The following is an 18,593-nucleotide window of genomic DNA, read 5'->3' as shown; positions in this document are numbered from 1 at the left end:
TCCAGGTGATTTGGGCCCAGAGGTAGTCATTTCTGGCTGCTTTTTCTGGATGGCTCAGCTGTAGAAAGGGGCTTCCCAGGTGGCACAGAGGTAAAGAACCCACCTGCCAATACAGGAGATGCAAGGGACTCGGTTTCGATCCCTGGGTCAAGAAGATCCCCTGGAGAAGGAAAAGGCAACCCCCTCCAGTGTTCTTGCCTGGGAAATCCCAAGGACAAAGGAGCCTGGCAGGTTACAGTCAATGGGGTCGCAAAGGGTTGGACACGACTGAGCGACTGAACACTCTCCAGATGCCCACTCCGCTGCATCTAGCATCTAAGAGCGAATATGCCAAAGGCTAACTGTAGAAGCTAAGGTCAGTTTTGGTCTCATACCCTGGGGCTTGGGGAGGAGGCTGTCTCTGGCTTCTGCACAGCAGATTTGTCAAGGCCTTGTGTACAGAGCTTCCCTGGTGGCTCAGACGGTAAAGCGTCTGTCTACAATGCGGGAGACCCGGGTTCGATCCCTGGGTTGGGAAGATCCGCTGGAGAAGGAAATGGCAATCCACTCCAGTACTATTGCCTGAAAAATCCCATGGACAGAGGAGCCTGGTAAACTACAGTCCTCGGGGCCTCAGTTTCCTCATCTGCAAGATGGGGTTATTAATTCCCACAAGGCAGCTTCTGTGAGCATCAAATAAGATATCCCAGGTGAACTGCTGGGAGCAATGGTGAAGTGCTGGGAGCAATGCCCAAGATAAGTGTTCTGGAAACGTTACTCATCATGTCCCTCTGCTTGGGCTGCATCCAGCTAGCTTTCCAATGTTAGCTGGTGGAAATGACTGGCAAACTTCTTTCCACGGCCACGTGAGGTCTTCCAGGAGCCTGCGGGGATTCAAGGATGTTGAGAGCCGCTGTTCTCCTTTAGTGCTTTATTACATAAGCGGGGGAAGTAGGTCTAGAGCTGGGGGGGGGAGGGAGGTCTCTCTCCTGGAGATCCCATATATCTGCTTCTCCCCTCCCAAACACCCCCAGGAGCCTGCCAAGGACCGGGGTGGATCACCCTAGTCCAGCCGCCGTAACATCCACCTGACTGTGGCCGTTGTAGGTTGCATACATGGCCACCAGAGGGCGCCTGAGAAAACGAAGTCAGCTCAGCCCTCTGCGCAGAACCCGCCGGTGGCTCCTGCCTCATTCTTAGAGTACAAGCGAAGTTTTCAGCGTGGAGCTATTGGATCCTACAGGATCGGCCCCCTTTGTTCCCACTGACCTCACCTCTTGTCTGCACCCCGTTCTTCCCCAGGTTCCACTCACAGACCCATTTGGCGGTTTTACATTCTATCCACGCTCCTGCCTCAGGGCCTTTGCACTGGCTGTTCTCGCTGCCTTGAGTACTCTCTTCCCGTGGTCCCCTCCCTTCTTTAATGCAGTTCTCTGTTCAGATGTCACCTCCTCAAAGAAGTCTTCCCTTCCCACTTGATCCTGAGGGCTTTCATGTGCGGTTGGGCAGATTGTTCACTGCACAAAGCACTGGCTTGATTGAAGGGGGCTGGAATCTGGGTCATATGCTGCTCTCCAAATTCCCAGAGGAATGGGGTGCTGTTTTCTAGTTCACACAAAAGGGTTCTAGGAACGAGCAGCTGCTGTGCCCAATTGAGCTGCGTCTCCCCAAGAGATATCCCAGCGTCCTAATCCGGAGTGAATTACCTGTGAATTTGTGATCTTCTTTGGAAATGCGGTCTTTGCAGATGTCATCTAGTTAAGACCAGCACATCCTGGAGTAGGCTAGGCTCAAATCCAATATGGCTGGTGTCCTCATAAGAGAAGACACGCCGATGCAGAGGAGAAATGGCTCAGAAGGAGAGAATGGAGGGATGTAGCTAAGAGCCAAAGAAGACCCGGGATGACCAGAGATTGGAAAATGTAAGGAAGGACCCTCCCCTTGTCTCTAGGGGAACTGTAGTCCTGACCACACTTTTGATTTGGAACTTCTAGCCTCTGGAACTGAGAGAATAAATTTCTTTTAAGCCACCCACGCAAGTGGGTGGTTTGTTTGTTTTTTTTTTCATATAAAGTGATTTGGTTTATTGGCTGCACCGGGTGGCATGTGGGATTAGTTCAGCCATCAGGGATAAAACCCATACCCCCTACATTGGCAGCGTGGAGTTTTAACCACTGGACCATGAGGGAAGTTCCCAGAGGTACCTTTTTTTCGTATCCACGGGAAGCTAACATATCCTGCTTGATTGCCCCCATATCTCTGACACTGTACACATTTAGTCAATCCTCACTATTAGCAGGTACCCTGCTTGTGAATTCATCTACTTGTTGGAACTTTCGTCTGTTGCCAAAAATCCATGGTACGTCCACGGACATGCGCAGAGTGGCGAAAACGTTGAGTTGCCCAGCAGGCACGTTTCCGACTGAGTGCTGAATAGGTGAGGACGCTCTCCTGCTTGAAACGATGCATCCTTTTGCGGGTGTATTCACATTTTGGTGCTTTTGCCGACCTCGCTGTTTTAAATAGCCCCCGGGGTTCTTGAGTTCTTAAGCCTAAGGAGGGTAGGATGTGCCTTACAGAGAAAACACCGTGTTACAGAAGCTTCATTCTGGCACGAGTTAATGCTGCTGGCTATGTGATCAGTGTTAATGAATCAACACCATATATTAAGTGAAGGGTCTTTAAACAGAAAATCAAAGTGATGTGTTGAAGGTTTGACAAAAATGTGGATCAGAGGCTGGCCGGGAGCTAGCCCTGTATTTTTCCCCGGAGGGATGGTTACACATTGACGAATTCCATGCTCCGGGAGACCACAGAACCGCACCAGGAATGATACAAAAACACGTGGCTGATTGAGTTTTTCACTGTCTGCCCCCTTCACTAAGAAGTCGGGCCTCCCAGAACAGGCGCTTCCATCATATTCAGCTGCACCCTTGTGCCTAGAATTGGACCTGGCCCCAAGCAGGGGCTCACAAATGAATGTGTAGTAAGTCCCCACAATCCCCCTCTCCACCCACCTGTTGCCCCAACCCGCAGACTCCAAACAAGTTCCCGAAAATCCCAAAGCAATGAGGGCAGGGGGCGTCAGTACAGTTTTAAAAAAAGGATTGCTTTTTAATTTACAAGAGTTCTAAATGTACAGAATTCTCCTTTTAAAAAAATCGTTATACACAATAAATACAGTACAAAAAAATTTATCTTACAGTACTAGTTTTGTCTCCAAGATTTCAAAATCTGGCGCGGGTGGCTGGCGGCAGGAAGAACAGAGGGGAAGACTGGCTGGGGAAGGGGGTGGAAGGAAGATCCCGGTTTTGTTTGGGAGGTGCTCGGATTTCAGTCGAGGGACTGGAGGCTTTTGAAATCTTTCTCACTCGAGCACATACAGAGGGACATAGGACACGGAGAGGGACACACACACACACACACACACACGGATGTGACACGGGTGCCCGGAGGCACGCACTGCCAGGTGGGGGGTCCCGGGAGGCAGGCTCACGCTGCCCTTTCCCTGCGTTTCCTGTCTTGGCCTGTGGGGGGCGTTGGAGAGACGCGGACCCTGCCAGCGACGGGTGCAGGGACAGATTGAAGCCACGCGGGCAAACCGGGTACCTGGATGCGTGTGAGCGGTGGGGACCGCCAGGGAGCCCTCCTCCCTGGCCAATGCGCACGTGTCCCCAGGGCGGAGGGGCGGAGCGTGGCTGGAAATGGGAAGAAATAGGAAACGACACACCAGGATTACCCCCTCCTTTGGCAGGGGGGACCTTGTACATTAGAGCCCCCCCTCCCCGAAATCCACGACCCCACCCAACCACCCGGCTGACAGGAGGTGGGGGGGGGAACGAGGCCTTTGTGACTCAAATAACTTAGGCAAGAAAAACTCAAGGGGTCCCCGGCTCGTGTCCCCCAGGAGGCTGAGGTCAGACGCCCGGCTGTCCCCCTCCCCGCTCCCTGCTGCGTCCCTGTGGAGCAAGGGGACAGGGAAGGGAAGTCCAGCCCAGTGTTATCTGTTCAACGTCCTGGTGCCGAGGCCACCGTTGTGACTGGAGGGCGGGTAGGCCTCCGGCCTGTGCAGGGGTGTCGGGGAGGTGGGCGTGACGGCCGCCGGGGCGGCGTGGGAGTACGGGGGTGCGGGCGTCCGGCCGGGGGCCTGTTGGAGGTTCAAGATGCTGTCGATGGCGCTCTGCAGGTGTTCTGTGAGCGTGTCGTCCTGCGGGCTGTCGCTGGAGAAGCTGGCCTGGTCCACGTCGGGTGACTCGGACTTGCGCCGCTTGGCGGGGGGCAGCGGGGGCGCCTCCCAGCCGGGCTCCCGGCTGCCGCTGCCCTGCCCGGTGCCCGCCGCAGGGTCAGCCGGGCCGGCCTTCAGCATCCGCTGGTACAGCTCGTCCTCCACCGCCGCCAGCTCGCGGATGAGCCCGCTGGTGGCCTCGTCCACTTTGGTGGGCAGCGGGGCCGGGCTGCCACCCCGGGCTCTGCCCACGGCCGCCGCCGCTGCCCCCTCGGTCACCCCGACACCTGGGGCCTCCACGTTCTCACGGTAGGTCTTGCGGAGGGGTAGACGGGGGCAGTGCGGGGCCGGCTGCGGGGGCTTGCGGTCAGCAGCCGGCGGCGGCGGTGGCGGGTGGTCCACCGTACCGTTCATCTGGCCAGGGGCGGGGGGCGGCGGCGGGGGCCGGGGCGGGGGCTCGGCCGCCTTGAGGGAGGTGGGGGGCGGCGGCGGCGTTTGGTGCACCGGGTCCAAAGCCGTGTTGTGGACGACCTTGCTGAGCCCGGCTTCCTGTTTGATCTTGAGCTTGAGCCCGATGCGGCTCCGGGCCTCGTAGGTCTTGATGGGCGGCCGGTTGCGGGAGGGCATGGGGCCGTCCTCGTCGGCGTCCAGGGAGGAGGCGGCGGAGGACGAGGAGGACGAAGACAGGGAGGACGAGGAGGCCCGCGCCCAGGTCACGGAGGGGGAGCCGCCCACGCCGCCGTGCCGGATCACCAGCTTGGTGGGCAGGTGCAGAGGGGGCTGGGCTGGGGCCCCAGACGCCGAGGACGGAGACGGGCCGTGGCCGGGCAGCCGGTGTCCCTCGGAAGAAGCGGCGACGGGGAGGCCGAGAGTGCGGGAGGAAGACACGTACTCATCTGTAGAAGGGGGCCAAGAAAACCCTGGGGGTTAGCCAAGGCAGGAGGCCCCTACAGAGCTGAAAGGAGCCGGTGTCCACTGAGTACTGACCATCTGCCGGGCCCGCTAAGCCCTTCACTCACGAGGACACTGCTAGGCAAGACCCTTTCCCCAAGTTCCAAGTCCCCATAATATGCCAGCAGCCCTCGGCACCGGACAGAGGATACCACCTAACTTCTGCAGCCCACCAACTTCTGCTGGCTTCACCCCAGTCCTGGCTCTGCTCTCCCGCTTTTCTGTGCCCCCGGGGTTGGCAGAACATTCCCTCCTTCCAGGGCCAGGATGGAGGGGGCGAAATGGACACAGGATGATGGGATGAGCAGGAAGCGGAGGTCCACTCTCACGGCTTTCAGGCTGGGCTCGGGCGCCGCCCAGTGGCAGAGTGAGGGAAAGCGCCGCACCCTGCGGAGGCGGCGGGGACCCGGCTCCCTCCGCTCTCACCTACCTGGCTTCTCCTTGGCCAGCTGCTTGTCCAAGGCCAGTGTGGTCTTTTCCTCTTGAATGAACATTCGGTCGATCATTACCATCTCCGCGGAGGGGCTCACCCTCTGGGGGCAGGGAGGGGGAGAGGCGATTAGATGAGCCAGTGAAGAAGCGAGGTGGAGGAGGGGACACGATCGCCAAGGATGGATGGGAACAGATTCCCAACTGTCCTTCTTGTGATCCTCCCTCCCTCCCTCCTTGCGGCGGCGGGGTGGGGGTGGGGGAAGGGCAGGGTCCCCCAGGGAGAAAGGTGACAGGCTACCCTACCCGGGACTCCTCCAGCAGCAGGAGGCGGTATTTATTGAGCATGGCCTGGGTGCGTTTCAGCAGCTGCGTGGAGACCGTCTCGAACTCCTCGTCCACTGCGGAGGAAGAGGTCCAGAGACCCAGATGTTGGGGAAGGACCCACAGTCAAGGGCGCCTGCACTGTTTGGTCCTCACCACCCGCCTCCACACCCAGGGGAGGCCTCACCTTTGTGGTAGTCGTTGGGAGAGGGGAGGGCACCCTGGTAGACATGATAGGGCAGGAGGCGGTGCAGGGCATCCTCGAAGGAGGGGAAGGCCGTCTTGCAGTCAGGGTGCAGGACGGAGCCCTGATGTTTGTGCAAATGCTCCAGGAAGCTGGGAGGGTCGGGGGAAGGACCACACACACAGACAACTCGTGGTGAGGCCCGGAGACAGCAGAACCAGACCCTGAGCCCCCAGGCCACAAGGCAGACAACGAGGAGGGAAGGAACGCTGCAGAAATATGTGTGAACGTGTGCCTGGCCTGCCTCACTGTATCTCTGGGGACAACCAATGGCAGGAAGTGCTATCCTTATGCCCATTTTACAGATGAGGAAACTGAGGCCTGCGACGATGAAGTCACTGATCCAAAGCAGCTAGAGGCAGCGCTGGGAGTTAGATGCCTGAGCGTGCGACTCACCTTCCATGCAATACCATCTCCTGCCACTTGGGGTCAGCATGTCCCCGCTCTACCTGGAACCCAGCAGCAGGCTTGGGGAGGCCGGCAGGGAGGTTGGGCCCTTGCGTGGTTGGTTGGTAAGATCTGCTTTCTCACTGGGCAGTAGACTATCGCCTACTATGTATGGCTGTCTCTCCCACCAGACATGCTTCCTCGTCTGTACCCAGTGCTGAAGGCCAGCAGCCCTCACACACGGTGGATGCGGGACCTGGTCTGTCCAGTGTTTCCAGAGTCCAGCATAGGACTGGGCACCCGATGAGGATCTGACCAACACTCTCAGTGGACGGAGGGCAGGGCAGAGGGACAGAACGCAGCATCCAACACGTACCCGCCCACCCACCCAAACAGCCATCCGTCCAGCCACGCACCTGCCTGGGTAGCGTCCATCCATCCATTCACCCTGGCCCCCAGGCATCCCTGCGTCCACCTGAACACGCACCCCCCAATCCCCAGACAGGAGACACTGCCTGCCAGCTGGGCCCGAGGCGCTCAGGGTACTGCGGTGACCAAGCCACACCAAATATCCACCCCCGCCCGCTTGAAGCCAGCAGCCTAGCTGCCCCACGAACGCTGCTAACACAGCCACAGGGAATCCTCATCACTACTATAATATATAATACTATATCACTACTATTCCCACCCCTCTCCCTAGAGGGGGAGGGGGAGGGATCTGTGGCACTTCCCGAACCCACAGCGGGGGACTGCGCCGCGCGAGGAGGCACACACGGAGCTCACCAGGCTTCTTTGCTGGGCTGAAGCGCGGGGGGTTTCTTCAGGCTGCCCAACTTGCTCTCATACTGTGGGGGAGAGAGAAGCCAGTGAGGGGGGTTTCGTGACAGAGGAGCGTTCCCTTGGCACCTGAGCCTCTCTACGCCCCAGCCTGGGACAAAGATGGGAAAGGCTGATGTCACCCGAGATGGGGTCCTGGTCCTAGCTGCAGCACACTCAACCTGCGGGGAAGACTGGGGCTGGATCCAGGGCTGGGGGGACACAGCAAGGAGAAGGTTACAGGCAGGCTCATGCCCCAGGCATCCACCTGGGTCGCCTCCTCCAGCCCCTTCTCAGGCTTGGGTCTCTCAGCTTCCACCTGGTACCTCCCTCCCTGCCCATCAAAAGGCCCACAAATCCCCCCTCATTGTCCAGCACCTGATGGGCACAGCCTCTTTCCTCCCACCCCTGCCTAAATCTCTACCTTGACTTCCCTTGTCCTGCCTATTCTTCCCTTTCAGGCTCTCTCGAATCTTGTCTCTGCTTCAGTCTCATCCACCCTCCCTGCCTATGCCCCTCTGGCCTGGATACCACCATCCTAGGTCTCCTCTTGATCACACCCTCCCCTCCCCCTCATCACCACCTTCTCTTTTTTCTCTGGCTGCAACACAAGGCATGTGGGATCTTAGTTCCCCAACCAGGGATTGAACCCGTGTCCCCTGTACTGGAAGTGCGGAGTCTTAACCGCCAAGGCAGTCCCTCTGCCATCTCTGACTCTGTCTCGCTGGCCACCCTGCCCTGTCCTTCCTTTTAGGGTCTCCCTGCTGCCTGTCCTGAGCCAACACAGTCCCTCCTCCTGCAGCCTCCATCTCTCACCTGCTCATGCCCCCACTGACCGCCTGGGGTCTCTCTCAGGCCATCTCTCCCATCCTCATTCTGTCGTTTCGGTGTTTGGGGGTGGATCTCTGTCCAGCTGTCTTGGTTTCCCACATGCCCCCGCCTGGACTGGGCGGGTGTCTTACCCCTGACCTGGATGTGTCTCTACCCATCTCTACCTCCCTGCCTGCCTGCCGGCCGGCCTCCCCTTCCCTTCCAGCCCCATCCCAGTTCCCCAGCGACCTGGCCTCGGCCCTAGCCCGCCACTCTGGGTGCCCCTTACCTGCAGCCCGGAGGACTTCCCTGGCCCGGAAGGGGCGGCCTTGGCCACGGTCAGGGTTGGGAGGTTGCTGGCAAAGGCTTTGCTCTCGGCAGGAAGCAGAGGAGGCAGGCCTGGGGTGGGGGTGCGGGCAGACAGGGCTCAGGGGTCACGGGCACAAAGGCCCCCCCAGAGACCCTGCACCCCATACTGCTCTGGTTCTTGGGCCTCGGGGGCCATGGCGGCCCCAAAGTGAGTGCCCCTGGAGGGGATCTGGGGAGTACAGCCCGCCCCCCTCCACCGTCCCTGTCCCTGGAGATCTGGGCGACCCTTGGGCTCCGGTGCCCACAGTTCTGGGCCACATGTCCTCCCTGTCACTCCCACCCACCTGCTTCGGCCCCCCCCAACCCTTGGCTCCGTTGCGGGCTCCCTCTCCCCTACCTGTGGTGGCCATGGGTGCTGGGGTGGGGGCATGGCTGGGGGTGGTGGGAGTCCCGGATGGAGCCTGCCCACTGACCAGCACGGAGGCAGTGGGGCTGGCGAGGGGTCCCAGGCTGGCGGAGGACTGTGGGGCGGCAGGGGCCCCCACGGCCTTGCTCTGGAGAATGATCCCAGACGGCACCTGAGGAGGGGGACAGGTGGTTTGGGGCGGGGGGACACACGCTAGGAGCAGGGGCAGCCAGGAACCAGGATTGGGGGTGAAGAGAAAGCCAGAAAGCGGGAGGGAACTGGATCGGCAGGGAAGGGCGGGGGTGCGGCGTGGGTGGTGGGCTGGCCCCTGCCTCCAATTACCTGGTGAAATCTCTCGAGAAGAGCCTTCGGCTGGGGCAGCGCCGGGAAGGGGGTGGTCACCATCTGGAAGGTCCGAGGAGGCGGTGGGGGGGGCGCTGCGGGCTCGGGGACCAGGTGGAGGGTCGGAGGGGGCGTGGGGGACTTGTGGGGCCCCTGGCTGGGTGGGTACTGCAGCTGGAAGTCGGGCGGCGTGGGGGCTGGCAGCCGGGAGGACGTCTCGGAGGAGGAGGCGGAGGCGACCCCGACAGTGGAGGTGGAGGCCGGAGGGAGGTGGGGGGCGGGGGCCAGTGGCCCCTCCAGGGGCTGGGACGGGGGTCGCAGTGGGGGCTGGGGTGGGCCTGGGGCGGTGGGGGCCGGGGTGCTTGCAGAGGGGGTGCCGCCCAGCTGGTTCTGGATGACAAAGATGCCAGGCAGGGTAGGGGGGGCCTGGGGAGGAGGGCAGGGGTGCAGGGCAGGCTCTGAGGGGGGACGGGACAAGCTCTGCGGCTGGGAAGGCGGGCGGGAGTGGGGACGGGATGGGGGGCGGGACGGGGGCCGGGCCGGGTGAGGGGACGGCAGGTGGGGGCTGTCCCCCAGGGGGGCCTGGTGAGGTAGTGATGGGGAAGAGGAGGGGCCGGGGCCCTTCAGCGGAGCCGCCGCGGGGATCTGGGCAGGGGAGGGAGGGAGAGGGGAGGGGGCGGGGGGTCAGAACCAACCTTGGCTCCCCTGGCCCCAAGACGCTGGGGACCCCGGCGCTCCCGCCCGGAAGCCCCGCCCCCCTTCTTGGCCACCCCTTGTCCTGATCCCCGCCCCCGCCATCCTTCTCACCACTCCACCTCCGTCCCCCACCTTGCACCTGCCCCCCACCCCCGACCTGCCCACCTACCTCATTCCCTCAACCTATCCCTTCTCGACCCACCATCTGCCCCCCCAACTCCGTACCTCTGCCTTCTGATCTCCGCCCCTGCCCCCCAGACCCCCCTCCCCCCGAGAGGAAGGCGAGCTCTGCAGGCTTTGGGGGCAGCAGCGGAGGAAGCAGTGGCGGCGGGAGCACCACACGAGCTGCCTGCGGCGGGTAGGCAGAGGGGACCAGGGAGCAGAGCACAGCAGCAAGTGCGGGGGGCGGGGGGTGGGGAGGGTGCCGGGCCCGACGGTCCAGCTGACCCAAGAGAACAGACACCAGCAGGGAGACTGCGGCTGCTGCGAACTGGGGGTGGGGGTGGGGGCCGATGGTTGAGGAGGGCACGCTGGGGATGGGGGAGCAGGGGATGAGGATGGAAACCAAGGGTCAAGGTCAGGGTCGAGTCCCCCTGGATGCCAGCACATGAGTTACGAGTCCCCTTCTAAGTGTCCATGACCTGTACCTGTGGGGTCGTGGCTGCATGGCTACCTGGGGGTCGTGGGAACCTATGGGTGTGAGAGTGTGTGTGTGTGCGTGTGTGTGTGTGTGTGTGTATCAGGCTTGCATATGCAATCTAAGCACTAGTCTGTAACACGTACACAGTGACCTCACCTAAAACACACCTCAGTCAGGGCATCCTTCTCCCCCTAAAGGTCACCTCTCCAGGAAGCTCAAACCTCAGCAGCTGCTATTGAACCACGGGCAACAGCTGGGCACCCAACACTGAACTGGCACCTCTCTGCTCTGGGTCACAGAATCCACCCAACCGACAGCGCCCACTGACCCAGCGCTTGCGGCTGGGAACGTGTACCCACTCGTGGGCTCTCTCCATGGTCCTGAGAGCTGTGATCATATCCGACCCACTTCACAGATCAGACACTGAGGCCAGGGAACCAAAATGACCAGTCCAAATGATACAAATGAACTTAACAACACAGAAAGAGACCCATAGGCGTAAAAACCTAACCTACTGTTTCCTGGTGGGGGGGTGGGCAGGGGGAAGGGGATAGTTAGGGAGTTTTGGAAGGTCATGTACACACTGCTATATTCAAAACAGATAATCACCAAGGACCTACTGTAGAACACAGGGAACTCTGCTCAATGATATGTGGCAGTCTAGATGGGAGGGGATTTTAGGGGAGAATAGATGCATGTACATGTATGGCTGCTCACCTGAAACCATCAGTAAATTGTTAATTGGCTATACTCCAAGACAAAATAAAAAGTTTAAAGTTTGGAAATAAATAAATAGATATTAAATGAAACAAACAAAACAGAAGAGCCTCGAGTGGACCTGGTAATCTCACCTGCAGGAATTCGTGATCAGGAACATTCAGGCTCTTGCTCACAGGGCTGGCCACTGTGAGACTATTTACAACAGAGAAAACCAGAGAAGAAAGCTGGTGGGAGCCGCAGGCGAGGAGCTGACAGTGAGGACCAAGGGAGCTGTCCCGCTTGGCACTCTCCCCTCCTAAGCACAGGCTTCAGAGGGCACGGTGAAGTGGCAACACAGACCAGATGCTGAGTGAGAGAAGGACAGCGATCCACGACACGATTGCTAGACGGCTGGCTGCACGGCATTATGGACAGTGAATTTGATAACAGTATTGTCGCAACGCTAGATGCACTGGATCTGATGACTGCGGTGGTTGAGTGAGAGGATGCTCTTATTCTCAAAGACAGAAATAATCAGATCAAAATATGAAGGGGGTGCAGAAGCGTGATGTCTGCAATTGACTCGCAAATGATTCAGGAAAATAAAAAGGGATACATGTTGCGAGGGCCGTGGCTAAAGCTAACGTGGCCAAATATTTACAGTGGTTAAATCTGGGGTGGTCCCCAGTGATCCCTGCCTCCCTGTTTTCAGGCTCCAATCAGGGGTGGCCCCCAGCAATCCCCGCCTCCTCGTTTTCAGGCTCCAATCAGGGGTGGCCCCCAGCAATCCCCGCCTCCCTGTTTTCAGGCTCCTCCCACACTGTACCAGGGTTGGTCTCCGCAGCCATAGGAACTCAGCAGCCATAGGAACTCAGCGGAAGTGATCACATGTCACTTCCAAGATTAGGTTATAAAAAAGACTGGCTTCTCTCCTGGGCAGCTCCCTTGCTCTTTTTCTAGTCGATTATGTGCTGAGGGGAAGCCGACTGTGGATCCTGTGAGCTGCCCTTCCGGGAGGCCTCAGTTTCTCTCTACCTAGGCCCTCTCCCACCAGCAGCCCTGCCAATGCACCGTCTTTGTTGTTATTCTGGCTACGCAGTGCGGTATGCGGAATCTTAGTTCCCTGACCAGGGATCAAACTCTTACCCTTTGCAGCAGAAACACAGAGCCTTAACCACTGGGCCACCAGGGAAGTCCCACGAGTGCAGCATCTTGGAAGCAGACTGTCCAGCCTGGTCAAGCCTTCAGATGACTCAGCCCTGGCTGATACCTTGACTATAATCTCCCAAAAGATCACAAACCAGAACCTCCCAGTTAATCTGCTTCCAGATTCCTGATCCTTAGAAATCATGTGAGGTAAGTTAATGTTTGTTGTTTCAAGCTGCTCAGTTTTGGAAGAAAGATAATCTGTTACACAGCAACAGATAACTAAAACATCTGGTTAGAGTAAAGAATTCACATGAGTATTATTCCCACATTCTAGTCTTACAACTTTGCTATATGTTTGAAACTAACTAAAAATGAAAAGCTTTAAAATAACCCAAAAATTGAAAAATATTTTTAAAAATTCTCATCCTCAATAAAAATACAGGGACAAATACTCACACACTCCCCCCACACCAAATCAAGAAGCAAATGACATACTGGGGGAAACAGTGAGAGTCCCTTGGACAGCAAGGAGATCAAACTGGTCAATCCTAAAGGAAATCACCCCTGAATATTCATTGGAAGGACTGATCCTGAAGCTGAAACTCCAATACTTAGGCCACCTAATCTGAAGAACCCATTCATTAGAAAAGACCCTGACGCTGGGAAAGATTAAAGGCAGGAGAAGGGGACGACAGAGGGGGAGATGGTGGGTGGCATCACTGACTCGACAGACATGTGTTTGAGCAAGCTCTAGGAGACGGTGAAGGACAGGGAAGTCTGGCGTGCTGCAGTCCATGGGGTCGCAAAGAGTCAGACATGAGTTAGTGACTGACCAACAACATAGCCTAGACAAAGCTCATCTCTCTCATATAAAAAGAGCCTCTGGAAATCACTAAGAATAACAAGCAGTGAGAAAAATGGGGGCAAAGGATATGATCAGACACAGTGTAGAAAAAGAAACACAAAAGGCTTAAATAGGTCAAGAGATGCTCAACTTCCCTTGTAATAAGAGAGATGCAGATCAAAGGTGCCCTATGGAGCCAAGTTCAGGCACACATTACAGATAAGTCATATGTCTCATAAAGGCACTTGCACATTGCCTGTGGGAGTCTAAACCGGCACCATTTGCTACAGCCTCAGAGGAATGCAATTCAGCAGCTGCTGTGCAAATTCTAAGCGCACCTGTGCTTTAATCCAGCAAACAGGCTTCTGGGAAGTGACCAGAGATACACGTACACGAGATGACGGATGTTTACTGCAGCTCCGTGTGAAGGACCAAAGCCTAGACATGGTCTAAGTGCATCAGGACAGCATGTCCGAGGATGAAAGTTCATCCAGCTCCATCTACACAAAGGAATACTTCTCCACTGTAACAAAAGCACCAAGGAAACGCCCCACGGGCTACCCAAGTACATGGATGATGTGCTACCTGCTGGGTAGAGAGAAATGTTAACCTATATTTGCACAAGGTTGTATATGCACAGAGCTGGAAGAAAATACAAAAAAGTTAAGTGCTGAGGCTATGGGGAGGGGTTGGGAATGCAGGCATGGGGTGGGATACTTCCCCCCATACCTTAAAAATCCTTTTTGGAACTTCCCTGGCTGTCCAGTGGTTAAGACTCTGGGCTTCCACTGCAGGGGCGCAGGTTCAATCCCTGGTCAGGGAACTAAGATCCCATACACCACAGATAAAAAGAAAAAAAGATTAAAAAACAAACAAAAAAAGCTTTTTCATGATTGAACCATGTGAATATACTACCTAATGTCAAAAGGGACAAATGTTTGAAATGGATGAGAAGAAGAAAAGCAAGGCTTAAAGAAGACTTCATACCAAAAATGCTGCCAGCAGCTTCTGCATGCTGGTATTTTGGGTGATTTGTTTTTCTTCTTAGTTCTTTTCTGTATTTTTTAAATCCTCTAGAGAAGCATGAAATTATTTTTATAATTACATTTTTTTTTTTTAAAGCTCCCACATGAGTGGACTGTTTACTGAGAGATTCCAACTGCCCGTGGGGAGATGGGAAGATGTTCGAGTCAAGCAGAATTTGAAAGAAGCACAGGAGTGGGGGGGCATGCATTTTCCCACTTGGCAGGCAATGAGCGGGTCGCTGATCTGGGGTTGAGGAAGCTGACAGAGGCCTTTACCAGCAGGAACCTCATGAAGAAGCAGCTGGATTGGTCCATAACGTGCTTGGGCAGTGTGTTCTGTCAACCCTCCACATCCACAGGGGCTCACCCCATCAGATACCAAAATCCAAGGATGCTCAAGTCCTTTATACCAATGGTGCAGTATTTGCATATAACCTACACACAACCTTCCATGTACTTCAAATCACCTCTAGATTACCTACGATGGAGAAGGCAATGGCAACACACTCCAGTACTCTTGCCTGGAAAATCTCATGGATGGAGGAGACTGGTAGGCTGCAGTCCATGGGGTCGTGAAGAGTCGGACACGACTGAGCGACTTCACTTTCACTTTTCACTTTCATGCATTGGAGAAGGAAATGGCAACCCACTCCAGTGTTCTTGCCTGGAGAATCCCAGGGACGGGGGAGCCTGGTGGGCTGCCATCTATGGGGTCGCACAGAGTTGGACACGACTGAAGCGACTTAGCAGCAGCAGCAGATTACCTACGATACCTAATAAATGGCGCTAGTGGTAAAGAACCCACCTGCCCATGCCAGAAACATAAGTGACGTGCATTCAGTCCCTGGGTTGGGAAGATCCCCTGGAGGAGGGCATGGCTACCTACTCCAGTATTCTTGCCTGAAGAATCCCATGGACAGAGGAGCCTGGCGGGCTACAGTCTATGGGGTCGCAAAGAGTCAGACACGACTGACGCGACTTAGCATGCATGCACACACGCACAATTCAATGCTATGGAAGTAGTTGTCTGCATATTCACATGGTGCTTTTTGGAACTTTCTGGAATATTTTTCTCCGAATATTTTCCATCCACTGGTGGTTGAATCCAGCAGATCAGAATCTGCAGATTTGGAGGGCTGACTGGATACCCTCTGATGCAGCAATTCTATTTCTAGACATTCACCCTGTGGGCATTCTCATGCACGTGCAAAGCCCGGTATGAGAAGATGTATGGGAATGTTCGTTAGCGATTCCATGGGACTGGATACCTTAAGTGTTCACCAATAGGGGACTGAATAAGTGAAGTCTTGCACATCTATATAATAATAAAATAAAGATCTCAAAAGGTCTGGCAGACTAAGGCCCAGAAGCCAAATGTGGCCTGCCGCCCGCTTGGCCCGACCATTTTGGACAGCCCACAAGCTAAGAATAGTTTTTATGCTTTTAAATGGTTGAAAAGAAGTCAGAAGAAGAATATTCTTTGACTCGGGACACTGATAGGAGATTCAGATTTCAGTGTGCATAAGTAAGGCTTTATGGGAGCGCACCCACGCTCATTCATTTATCCAGAGCCATTTGTAGGCTACAGTGACAGTCTCGCAAAGCCCAAAACGTTACTACTGGCCCTTCAGGGAAAACTCGCCGGGCTTCTCTCTCACGCTCCTGGACTTTCGACATGTCGGTCCTGTTGAAGCACGTCACATACACTAATTCATTTATTCCTCCCAACAGCCATTGCCCTCATACCCACTTGTCAGGTCAGGAAGTTGAGGCCCAGGGAGGTTAAGGGGCCTGGGGGAGGCTCCATCTTGGTACTGTTGGTCACCCGAGGCGCGAGTCCAGACAAGCACCTGCGGGCGTGTGGCACTGAAGTGGTAGATCACATACGTGCCTTGCCCCGCTCTCAACCACAGCACTCAGAAGGGCTCCTACCAGCCCCAAGCTCCAGCTGAGGATGGAAGGCTCGGAGAGGGGACTGCCCTTGCCCCAGGGACCCAGGCCCACGTCTGACCACCCTAGAAACAGTGCTTTCAACCTGAGTCTCTCACAGTCCAGGTGGCCCCTAGCCCCTGTCCTTCCTTCCTGTATAGAGATGACCAGAGGAAATCTTGGCCCCCTGTCCCTCTGGACTGACCCACACTTGATGCCACAAACACAACAGCTAAAACAATCATTTGTTGTTGAGTCGCTAAGCCACGTCCAACTCTTTTGTGATCCCCATGGACCGAAGCCTGCCAAGGTTCCTCTCTATCCACGGGATTTCCCAGACAAGAATTGGTTTTGGAGTTGGTTGCCATTTCCTTCTTCAGAGGCTCTTCCTGACCTAGGGATCGAACTCGCCTCTCCCGCAGTGGCAGGCAGGTTCTTTACCACTGAGCCACCTAGGAAGTCCCCAAGTAATAATAACAATAGCAAATATTTTTGGACTGCTTACTCTGTGCAAAGCACATAGCAACTCAGTTACTTGTCCTAGTAGACATATAAAGAAACTACTATCCCCATCTTCCAGATGAGGAAACTGAGGTTCAGCAGTTACAGGGACTTGCCCAGGGTTAGCACAAGGCCTGGCACATACTTAGCGCTCTCTTTTCCCTAAACAACAATTGATGGAATGAAGAAGCTGGTTGCTTCCAGTCACACGGTGAGTAGCAGAGCCTGAGAGTGAAATCATGGCTATTGACGGGCAAAGTCCAGCTGATGTTCTGCCTGCCTGGCCCTCGCTCATCTTATTTCCTCCTCTTTCTGCCTGTCCTAATCTACCTACCCATGGATCCTTTTTGAACAAGTGCAACATCTGTCCCTCCAGAATAAAAGGGGCCCATCCTAACCTCTCATATGCTGATGTGCTAATGACTCAAATGAGACAAAGTCTATTTCTCTCATATGTAAAGAGTTTCTACAAACCAACAAGAAAATGACCAGCAACTCAAATTGGAAAATGGCCAAGTGTATGAACAGATAATTCCACAGAAAACACAAATAACTCTGAATCTATAAAAACCTGCCCAGCCTCATTTACAGTAAAAGAAATACAAATTAAAACAGAACAAGATACTGTTTTTCACTTACCCAAGTGGCCAAATTCAGTATCACTTGAGGGTGGGGGCAAACAACCAGAGATCATATACTGATCAACCACAGATAATCCATTAAACCAATTTATACTCTACAGGGAGCAGTTTGGCAGTATCTGTCACAATTATAAATGCATATGCTCTCAGACCTAGCGATGTCCTTTTAGAATTAATCCAACAAAGAGACATATGTACAGAGTTGTACTTTGCAGCCTTGCTCATCCGACAGCTAAAGACCAAAAGTGACCTAAATTCCTGACAACAATATCTGGTTACATAAAGGGCACCCCCACACAATGGAGTACTATGCAATCATGTAAAAGAATGGAGTACAGTCTCCAAGATGAACCTCTAAATGATAAAAGGTGCAGAATGCATGTAGAGTATTGCTTTCATTTTCGTAAAAATGGAAGGAAAAGAACCCTGTTGTCTTTTTGTTTGCCCCTTCGTAGGAAAGGAGTGGAAGAAACCCCCTTGGGGAGGGAAAGCCAGGCTCGGATCTAGACCTCTTGGTGTCTTCCTTGAAATGTGAGATACTTATCCAGACAGGAAAATGATCATTCTAGGACCTAACTATGTGTCCCTGACTAGAGTGTGGTCTCAAGCATCCACGGCCATCAGGAGACCCTCAGGAAGCATCTGGGGAGCCAAGGAGAGCACCGCTTCCCAAGCCAGCGAGACAGAGAGGCAGGCAGGGCAGCCAGAGAGCGCGTGGAGAGGGTGGGGAGGAGGGGCGAGGGGCAGGGCTGGTCTGCGCTGGGACAGAGGCTGCTGGGGTTCGTCTACCTGGGGGGCCGGCGCCGGGGAGGCCTGGCTGTCGGGGGCCTGAGGGCCAAGGCCAGCTCCTTTGGCGACAGGGGTGGTCGGGGCTGGGTCTTGGGCGGGAGGCGGGGCGCTGACTATGACCGAGGCGGGCACGGAGAGGTGGGGGCCCTCTGTGGAGAGGGGCTGCTGGCTCCTCTCCTGCAACGGGCAGCCCACAGAGGGTCAGAGGCCACCCCCACAGACCCGAGGCCTCTACATCCCAACTCCCTGACCCCACGGTGCTCCGGAGAAGGGGGTGGTGGGAACCAGTTAGAGGACACCCAGAGGCTAGACGCCGAAGTCAGGGGATTGGGAGCCCCAGGGTCCAGGGGGCTTGACCTGGGGTAGCTCAGTCCCCTTGGTTCCATGAGTCATCTTCCGGCTCCACCCCAGCATCCATCTCTCCCGCCCCGTCTGTCTGTCTGTCTGTGTCTCGCCCA

The 18,593-nt window shown here is 55.7% G+C and overlaps 1 protein-coding gene across 1 annotated transcript in view; it reads right to left on the bottom strand.

Annotated features, from left to right (window-relative positions):
• Positions 1-3,070: 3,070 nt before the first annotated feature.
• Positions 3,071-18,593, bottom strand: part of BICRA (BRD4 interacting chromatin remodeling complex associated protein) — a 74,947-nt gene continuing 59,424 nt past the window's right edge. Inside the window, exons 7-15 of the mRNA XM_055554215.1 lie at positions 18,136-18,312; positions 9,223-9,867; positions 8,872-9,052; positions 8,455-8,564; positions 7,323-7,384; positions 6,096-6,244; positions 5,891-5,985; positions 5,586-5,688; positions 3,071-5,100 (exon numbers count right to left, since the gene is read on the bottom strand). Of these exons, the coding sequence (XP_055410190.1) occupies positions 3,980-5,100; positions 5,586-5,688; positions 5,891-5,985; positions 6,096-6,244; positions 7,323-7,384; positions 8,455-8,564; positions 8,872-9,052; positions 9,223-9,867; positions 18,136-18,312 (2,643 nt within the window). The 3' untranslated portion in view covers positions 3,071-3,979. The remainder of the gene's footprint in view (positions 5,101-5,585; positions 5,689-5,890; positions 5,986-6,095; positions 6,245-7,322; positions 7,385-8,454; positions 8,565-8,871; positions 9,053-9,222; positions 9,868-18,135; positions 18,313-18,593) is intronic.

This window comes from Bubalus kerabau, chromosome 17, assembly GCF_029407905.1.
Source record: "Bubalus kerabau isolate K-KA32 ecotype Philippines breed swamp buffalo chromosome 17, PCC_UOA_SB_1v2, whole genome shotgun sequence".
NCBI lineage: Eukaryota > Metazoa > Chordata > Mammalia > Artiodactyla > Bovidae > Bubalus > Bubalus kerabau.
This window is presented reverse-complemented; position numbering and strand designations above follow the sequence as displayed.